The sequence below is a fragment of the Anneissia japonica genome, unplaced genomic scaffold (assembly GCF_011630105.1).
Source record: "Anneissia japonica isolate Jap-2015-1 unplaced genomic scaffold, ASM1163010v1 scaffold287930_len349246_cov199, whole genome shotgun sequence".
In the NCBI taxonomy this organism is placed as follows: Eukaryota; Metazoa; Echinodermata; class Crinoidea; order Comatulida; family Comatulidae; genus Anneissia; species Anneissia japonica.
Genome location: NW_022717415.1, coordinates 84,561 through 94,492, shown reverse-complemented (window position 1 = coordinate 94,492; position 9,932 = coordinate 84,561). Strand labels below are relative to the sequence as shown.

At 33.9% G+C, this 9,932-nt stretch overlaps 1 protein-coding gene across 1 annotated transcript; it reads left to right on the top strand.

Moving 5' to 3' along the window:
* The first annotated feature begins 3,714 nt into the window (after window positions 1-3,714).
* Window positions 3,715-8,087, top strand: LOC117110222. Its single transcript, XM_033252844.1, has 7 exons — window positions 3,715-3,816; window positions 5,067-5,294; window positions 5,609-6,788; window positions 6,940-7,077; window positions 7,182-7,280; window positions 7,638-7,729; window positions 7,950-8,087. The coding sequence occupies exons 1-7, from the start codon at window positions 3,715-3,717 to the stop codon at window positions 8,070-8,072; spliced, it is 1,962 nt and encodes a 653-aa protein (XP_033108735.1). The 3' UTR covers window positions 8,073-8,087.
* The last annotated feature ends 1,845 nt before the right edge of the window (window positions 8,088-9,932 follow it).

Below are 9,932 nucleotides of genomic sequence, written 5' to 3'. Positions count from 1 at the left end.
TATATATATATCGCTTTAAAAACCAGAACATACCTAGACATTTTTTATTATGATGATGATGATATATTAAAGTGATTAAAAATATTCATATTGTCATCATTCTAATGTAAAATAACTTGCTATCTTGCAATGTTTGATGTATGAGTTTAAGGTTTTTGTTAATGTGAATTTTTATATATACGGGTTTAAGCTAGAGTTCAAGTTCACTTTGTTCGTCAAATACAGTAATAGAATACGCCAAATGACAAATTGCTTCCCGATGCATTGCTACATAAATTGGATAAACAAGCCATACAAAAATGATTGAACCGATTTATGATCTAAGACTGATTAAAGAAAGCTAACAATAGTTATCTTGCAACAAACCTCTTGTTCATTTTTGGTTTTGGCTGAAGATGATTACTGTAGTAAGAAGACACAAAACAAGGTCTCCTACATTATATGATACTTTAAAACATCAATAACACACGTGAAATAATAACAATATTATAGTAATTGATGTAAGATAGATAGGCCTATAGGTTATTCTCTACCTTTACCTTTACAGTTAATGAGTACATCTTATAACTGTCTACCGGTACTTCGATACAGGTTTGGAGTGTATATCAAATGTACAATGTTTGGGATGATATGCGGTCAACCATTTACGCTAACTTAGTTTTAAAAAGTGTTGTTAATTAAATATAGCTTTAAGATTTGAATGCACTCCGGAATGTCCAATGCATATGCCTATTATATTGAATACTTTTTATTTTTGTGGTTGTCTGGGCGTGTAAGCGGCCTGTATTTTTATATGCACTGAAATAAGAAATTGCAAGCTTATTACTGTTTAGATATCAATGTAAAAATTCAAGAAATAATTGTAGTAATCATACATTACTGTAGCAAACTATTTTATTCATCTAAACAGTCCGCAAAAATTCAGCTCATCATCTATAAATAATAATTCATTGTATTCTCAATAAATTATTTACTGTGAGAGAGTTATCAGTGATTGCATAAACAAGCTATATAATGGTCTACGTGCTGATGTTGTCAACATCTAAACCCTGAAGTTAAAAAGTATTGAAACGTGTAAGAATTTTAAGACTTTTAAGACATTTTATATTATTAGCATGTCTTCTTTTATTTATCATTTTTACAATAACTAACCTCAATAAATATTCTAAATCAATTATTTAATCTATTTGTATATATGGTAATAATGTCATGTTTTTTTAAATTTATATTTTTGTATTGTATTTTTTTTAAATTCTTATCATTTAAAGCGCCTTTGAACATGAATATTCATAAAAAGGGTGCTATATGAGTTTGGTAAATAATTATTATAAAACAAGTCACAAACCACTAACAGAAAATGAGAGAACCACAATGACGACAATGTGTTGTTATGGAAAACAGCACGTTTTCCGTCATTAGATTGATGTTGCCATTATATCGCATTATATAACGTACTAAAATATAATATTTTGTATTACTCTTGAAGCAATTGACTACATAACATCGCAATGGACTCTAGTTTGTAAGTACCTTCATGCTACAAGTTGTATTTTTAAATTTCAGTTGCTTTATTAACTCCAGTTATTTTTCTATCTAACATAACAGTTTTTATCAGAACCAAATTAATTTAAAGGCTTATTTTAACTCATAATCGAAACATTCTTTAAAATAATACACATTCATGTCATTAATTTAAACTGTGATGTTCTTATAATCATTATTAGTATAAACTCTTCAGCATTTTAGTTTTGACTGTATGCATTTAATAATAAATAAAGTAAAATACGAATTCAGTAGTAAGCTTTAGACTTTTCTTCCATAATGCCCAGTTCAGTTTTAAGTCGGCTATACGATTACATATTTGAGCGCAACGCGACGAGGCGCGCAAAAAGGGATCGTTTTGTTTTTAATATTACGACCATCTTAGACTTCACCGACAATCGCGAGACTGCATCGTGTCATTAAGCGCTCACATACAGCAGGCATGAATTTATCGGCCAATGCAGCGTGCGTATAAACTTATCTTATAATGAGATATAGGTGGTGTTATTTTAAGCCTAAGTAAAAAAAAAATGATGTTTTCATAGTTACCAACCTGAGAGATTTGAAATGCGTGACTACACCAGTTGGCTAGGGGGTGGGGGTACAAGTGGCAGGGGCTACGCCCCCGCCGCTCCGACGATCTGAGCGTTTTTCAGGGACTGTTTGTTGACAATCCCAGGTACATAAGCAAAAATATTTTTAATAAAGCCATGTACAATTTGAATTTTAATGTAGACCTATGTTTAATTTGAGCACCCGAACTATGTAGACCTTCACAAATATTTCATTACTGATCAATTTTTAGTAACACTTCAGTGAAATAAGTAGGGTCTATTCACGGAAATAGTATTCTTTAATGACTCAAGTTACTGCTTGACCGTTTTTTATATTAATAAATTGGTTTTATTAATAAAGTCTATTATAAGTCAATCGTGACTTCATCACTGCAACTCCCAATGTTATTTGCCTATTCCCCAGCGTCCAATAATTTTTGTATTATTGGACGCTCAGCTTGATTTTTTTTAGGTTCGTGTGCAAAAAAAATCCTCATTTTTTCGTTACCACCGCGAATACATCGCGCACCGCGATAAAAATTGAATTGTAATTGAAAATTATTTTCGTAAAACAAGCTTAATTAGAACCCGAAGAAAGTTACTTCAAATTCAAAATTAAGTATGAACAATTAAGGAATTCATTCAATCAAAGGACCCTCATAAACACAACAAACTGAAGGTTTAATAGAAATATTTTAGACCTATTTTAAAGACTCAAGGAACACATTTAGATGTAGCCTGTCCTAGTTATGAAGTCATCGCACGATTTTACTTGTCTGCATGCACCGACCAAAAAGGACGCCAGTGACTGTATTCCCTCTCGAATGCTGAAATGTTTATTTCTTTGACGAAAGTCTATCAATATAGCATTACAAACAAGTTCTTTCTAACACAATAGTTATTCATCGTATCCGTGCTGTACTGCTGATGTTAAACGCGTACTGCAGGAGCAAAAATCAGCATACGCACAGCTAAATGTAAATACGCACACGTATACTGATCATATCACTAATAGCAACCGATGGCTGCTACAACAGTTGGTTACAAAAAAATAAAATTAAAAGACGGCGATTGACTTATAAAGCAATTAGTAGAGCATGCATCGTACACTAAACGGAAAATTATTATACTTAGGTTAGAATTAATGCATTCAAAAATTTCCTTCGAGCCTTGCAGGCCCTCAGGAAATTTTTTCAAGCATTAAATCTAACATTCGTACAATAATTTTCCTATAGTGTACTATGCGGAGCTCTACTAATTGCTTATTATGGTATCCCTCGGCCATTTTATAACCATTTAACATAGCGAGTTAACCATTTTTGGTGGTTACTTATTATGCTCTTTTGATTTTATTAATAATTACTACATTTATTGTGTATTACATTACACCTGTCATTATAGACCTACATTATATCTAAAGGTAAACATTTCTATTGATTCATGTGACTCCATCAATTTATGTTTAATTTCTATATTATCATACCACATACACGTATACGTAAAGTTTTTGCTGTTAAGTTTCTGTTAGTAGGCCTATAATATCTGTTGATTATTATTTCAAATCATGTCAAAACAATGTACGGTACCGTACTATTTAGATTGTATTTTAATAGTCAACATGTCCAATTATTACTACAGCCAATCATGTATCAGCGATCGCTACACAAAGAAAGAAAATGACTCACAAAGTACCACTACAAGTTCAGATTCGAGAAGTCAGGTAAAAGCTCAACTAAGATTTAGACATCAATATTACGCAAGAGTTTGAAAGTTATTTTCTGCAAGCATACAGTAGCCTGTATTTAAATGAAAACACTGTTTTACTATCAAAATAAAGGAAGAATTATATGTAAATCTTTGATCCTTGTTGAATATTAACAAAGAATTCAGATTAAGCTTTTAGGTACCACAACGCATGCAGTGCCTACAATAATTAGAGACTAATTTTAAACAGTATACTGAGTTCTTTTTAGTGCCAGTATGCTATTTCCCTCACAGAACTAACGGCTTACCTTCCATTTGTTTTATTTTATTTATTTCTTATTCTTTATAGTGGGGAAACCTGTTAAGTAGGATATCTGTTCTCAACAGGGCCCAGTACAAAAAGACAACAATAACATTTGCATTCATAAAAGCAAGCAACATGCATAAACCAGAAAAAAAATTACATTAACATCTCTATCATAACATTTTAAAAATTGTTAACGGTTAAAAAAGATCAATACAAACATTTTTATCCAAATACACAAGCATTTATGACTTCGCAAGTATCGAACTTGGTCCGATAATTGCATCCTTTTGCATACCACAGACGTATGCATTACGGACCAACTTACCAAGGCCACAAGAAATTATGACTTCCACAAGTATCGAACTTGTTCCGTTTTGCATACATCTGTGGTAATGAGAATTTTATGACCCAGTAAAAATTAGCCGTATTCGCATCGGACTTAATTTTGGGGACCAACTAACCATGTGATAGTAAGTTCTCAGCAAACACAACGACTAGACTGACCCACATATTTCCGAAATTATCTGTCATTAGCCACAGATTCGGTAATAATTTCTCCATACCTAAATGCTAGAACAGCCAATATAAAATTACCCTTTTACTTGTTAAAAATTATTTTAACAAAAAAAGTTACATGAGTACAATAAATACATTCGAAGAATAGTTATGATGAAAATAAGTTTACAACCTATTTCCTTATATTTCATAAAATGTGCACGGCTATTATATATCTTAATTCGGTGCCAATAATGCAACATAACATAAGAAATATAATAAATATATTTTTTGTATGCCTATTTAAAGCACATGAAGGAACAACATGTTAATATTATGATGGGAAGCAGCGCGAAGCCTTAAGTATTTATAGCTGATTCTCCTAGTGTATTTATAATACTCATGTGACAACTAGTTTGCACTCGGTCAAAACAAGGTAATACATCAAGTTTCTATATTTGTAGGAAGATGATTCTATTCAAGACGGAATGAACGATGAGCCTAACGAAATCTGCGCCGCTTCGTCCTGTCTTGTTCCGAATGGTAAAAATAAACAGTTGGTGAAGATGATGACACTTATTCTGCTGCCAATATTTGTCTTAATAGCGTTGGCAATTTCAGATCTTATTACCACTGTGCGTCGCAGCATTGACGCAACTGAGACGCGCAGGAATGTTCGTTTAAGCCAACAGGTAACGAAGCAACGTTATGTAAATTTAACACATCCCAAGCACTACTATTGTTGCTAATGAATTATAAACGTTTATAGGCCTATGTGAATGATGAAAAAGATATTTATTAAAATATTATATAATATGCCCTGTAAATTGGTAAGAATGCAATTGTGGTGTTTAAGGTACTGTGCTCAAAAAGTGGGTACAGTTTTGTTTTTTTTTCAAAGTAGCCAATCACCATTTAAATACATGACTCATTAGCTGTAAGTCTGAAATGCTTTCTTCATGATGTAAGAACTGTAAAGTGTCATGTTTATCTTTCATGTTCATAGGTAGGATCTATTATCCATAGTTTGCAGCGAGAGCGTGATATGACAGCTCTCTACATTAGCTCACTACTAGAAAAGAACGGACCAGAACGCAAAACCTTTCTCATCGATACTTACCCAATGACAGACGAGGTTCTGCAAACTATTGATGACTGGCCAGTAGAGGGAACCAGGGCATACCAGAAGTTCAAAAACAAGCAAGAGATGGTTAATTTTCTTTTTAAATATCGATTGACGCTGGACAACCGAAATACAACTATGTATCAGGTGATTCACTTCTACACAGATGCAATACAGATCTTCATAGACTGGTTCAACGAGAGTGTCGGAAAGTCTGGCGGGCAAGGTGTCTGGGAAACACTAGTTGCCTACCAGCTATTGATTGTTGGTATGGAGCAAATCGGTATTGAGCGAACATTGGGTGCAGTATTCTTTACTCAAGGCGGATTTCAGCAAACGGATTACCTTTGGTATATGGAGAAACTGCAAGTCGGCGAGAGTAACATAAAGTCGTCTCAAAAGTATTCATCTTTAGTCAGCTCCATCTTAGATGAAAGAGTTTCTCAGGTCAAGTATGATTTTCAGACCACAATCTCGAAAATGAGAAGAGAAATATCACAGAATGATATGAACAGACTGCCATCCTGGCAGGATGGAAACTGGTGGTTTGACAATATGACCATCTATATCGATACCTTACATGAGATTCAGAGCCAGATGGCAGTGATCATTCTCTCTAGACTTGACGAGGCAATGAAGGCTGATACAGCTAGTTTATCGACTGGCATCTGTATTATGGTAGTTGTAATTATCATAGGAATTGTGATATTTAAAGCAGTTGAATCTCTGACATCTTCGATACAAGATTACACATTTATACTTGCTGACCAAACGAAAGAGCTCAAAACAGAAAAAAGGCGCACAGATACGCTGTTGTATCAAATGCTTCCAAAATCCGTGGCGGAAAGTTTAAAACGCCATCAAAACGTTAAGGCTGTGTCATATAGTTCAGCGACGATAATGTTCTCGGATATTGTCGAATTCACTAGAATATGCTCAGAAAGCACTCCTTTCCAAGTTGTGGACATGTTGAATAATGTTTATACTGTATTTGACAAATATATCGACAAATATGATGTTTACAAAGTTGAAACCATTGGTGATGCCTACATGGTTGCATCTGGTAAATTATTAAAACGTATATATAAATAAAAACATTAATTAGGCCTATTCTATTAACTATAATTAGGGCTTTTATGATTGTACTTATGATATTGAAAATATTAATAATGATAAAATTAATCATACATTATTATTATTATTATTATTAACAGGTATACCGAAGCGGAATGGAAATAACCATGGCAGCGAAATTGCTCTACTAGCATTAGACCTCCTCCGCTGTATTAAGAGTGTGGGAATTCCACACAAGCCGGGTTATTCGATGACGATACGTATTGGCATACACACAGGTAAATTATTTAAGACTAGTTATTGTGTATGTGAAATGTATTAGTAAGATATGATGTTATATTCTTTATAGAATTAATTATATTATATTATCTCCTCAATCAAGGTGCAGTTGTTGCTGGAATCGTCGGCTCCAAGATGCCGCGCTATTGTTTGTTCGGCGAAACTGTCAACTTGGCGTCCAAAATGGAATCCAGTGGTCTCCGTAAGTCTTACGGTGAAAAAAATGTTTAAACAAATTCACAATAGTCAAAAGTCTTTAAAAAAAAAACATCGGTGAAGGTGCCGTAAGAAACTTGCAAGTAGGCTAATGATTATGTTCAAGCGCAGCAAAATATAAAATGAGTCTCAATGAAGTGAACCCGGACATTGTAAACGTTGATGTGTTCCGCTCATGGAAAAAAACAGCGCAAAGCTTTTTAGGCTGGCTTTCTTAGAACTTTCAAAAGTTTTGGGGCATACGGAAGTGACACAACAATTGATTAGATAATAAATTAATGATTGAGTATTTATTTAATTTTATTTATTTCATAATTTCAAATTTTCCCCATTTATTTTATAGCGAATCGTATTCAGATAAGTGAGACGACTCACAAAATACTTTTGGACATCGGTGGCTTTCTGATGAATAAGAGAGGAGAGGTTTTGATAAAGGTGTGTGTATTATTTATACCTATGTTTCAACGAACTAGCTGTAGCAATTGCATTATAGTATCTTTTGCATTCGATTATTTTTACATGTTTAAAATGTGAGCACCATATGAGTAGGCATAATCCTACGAAATGACATACAGTTATGGTTTGCTTTCTAAACGTTAGACTTAGTTGTGGACCGAAGAACTCGGTAATTATAGTACCTGTATTTAATTCGTAGGGACGTGGAACTGTTTTGACCCACTGGCTCCTTCAAGACACAAGTGCAGTCATTCCTAGTCAGTCGACGTCTGCTCCATCACAGGTGTTTAACTTCAAGCTGCCTGGACAGTGCAATATATAGTTCATTATACACCTTCACAAGTACAAACCGTACAAAAAAAAAACAATCTCTTCAACCTTTCGAAGACAGAATATGAGAATAGATATATAACGTCATTATTTTGTGCTTATCATCCACGCCAAAGCTTGGTTTTCGTAATTCGTTATACACTATCACCGACAAATTGGTCTGTCGAATCGAGGAGTCATAATGGTAAGAATGCTGTAAAAACACTGTAGCGGCAGCATAGTAGTTTTACGGAAACCATGCTTAAATGTATGTTCGATTTATCGCTCTTTAAATCTATAAAATGTGTATAATGGTAAAGAATACTTCTATTTCGATGTGATTGAAGTGATATTATTCCATACCTGTCGTGTTATCGTATACCGAATATATATTCGCAAGTGATTCGGGGAATCGAACCCACGGCCTCCAGATAACTAGCTGACTGCCTTGGTAACATATTCAATCTTAGCTTTCCTAGCCTCCCCGTCTCACAGAGTTTTTAAAAGATAAAATAATGACATACCTTGTATTCAGCTATCGCTGTTTTTATAGGCTTTGTCGACTAGTCCAATGCTTTAAAACCCGGGTCCGTGGACCTCTTGAGGACCTCGAAAAATAATTGGGGGTCCGCCAAGACAAAGGTGTCCATTAGGTGTCCTCGAAAATGGGGAAGGGGATGTCCATTTTTCTTGCCTTACAACAGTGCAATTAACATATTAATCGCACTGTTTAATGTTGTAGTGTTGTAGCGAATTATCTTATATCTATAATCTTATTGTTGTAATATCGACAATGAGTAATATTTAGACATGGTGGTCCGTGAAGACTTTTGACATGTCCAGAGGGGTCCGCAAATGCAAAAAGGTTGGGAACCACTGATCGTCGAATCTGTCCCTCCCTTAATTTAGAATTTCGCCCCCAGCTCTCTACAGCGCAGGCGCAATTTTTTTAATTTTTTATTTTAAAACATCTTTAGGCAGGATAACATATACAGGCGAGATCTTACCGCTGTTTTACAATATGGTCCTGCAAACACATAGTACAATAACAATAACAAAAATTAACCAGCACAGTACAATAAAATAAACAATAGTAAAAACTTTGGTGGAAAACTATCCCCCGCCGGACACCAACCCGGTACTTCTGAGTCAAGGTTTCGGGGCCAGGAATTACGGCTCAAGGTTAAGCTTAACTACAACTTAACTACAATTAGACCTACCATCCGATTGTGATACAAATTACGGGGTTCTGATCCAACAAAGTTTTTTATACTATCATTTTATGCTATAGAGTCAAGTACGCATCCTACTAAGTACTTACTGTGGATACATATCATGTATGTCATACTGCAACATTCAGTAGGATTTGCCCCCTTGTGGGATGCTACTGTAGTTTAATATGACGACATACACAGTGAAAATATGTCAGTCTGTATTACCTTGCTTAGTATGATGTAAGCTTTATATATTGTCTGGTATCTTTTGTTAAATTGTGAATGTAAACTATGTTGCGTGACACGATGCAAGTAGGATAATAAATGTAACAATCCAATTAGGATTGTGTCTCATACTATAGACGCAAACATTTCAGTACCAGTGGTATGTCTACTGTGAGACTACAAACAGCTTTTTGAATCGCTTAGGAAGTGTGTCTTTGAAGTCGGTTGCAAAACAATGAAAGCTGTTGTTCATCTTAATGGCAAAACAGCTACTGTTTTTGTAATACATACTAATTTCGTTAAAATTTGTCTGAAATAATGTTACTGTAATAATATAATAATAATAATAATAATAATAATAATAATAATAATAATAATGATAATAATAATAATAATAATAATAATAATAATAATAATAATAATAATAATAATAA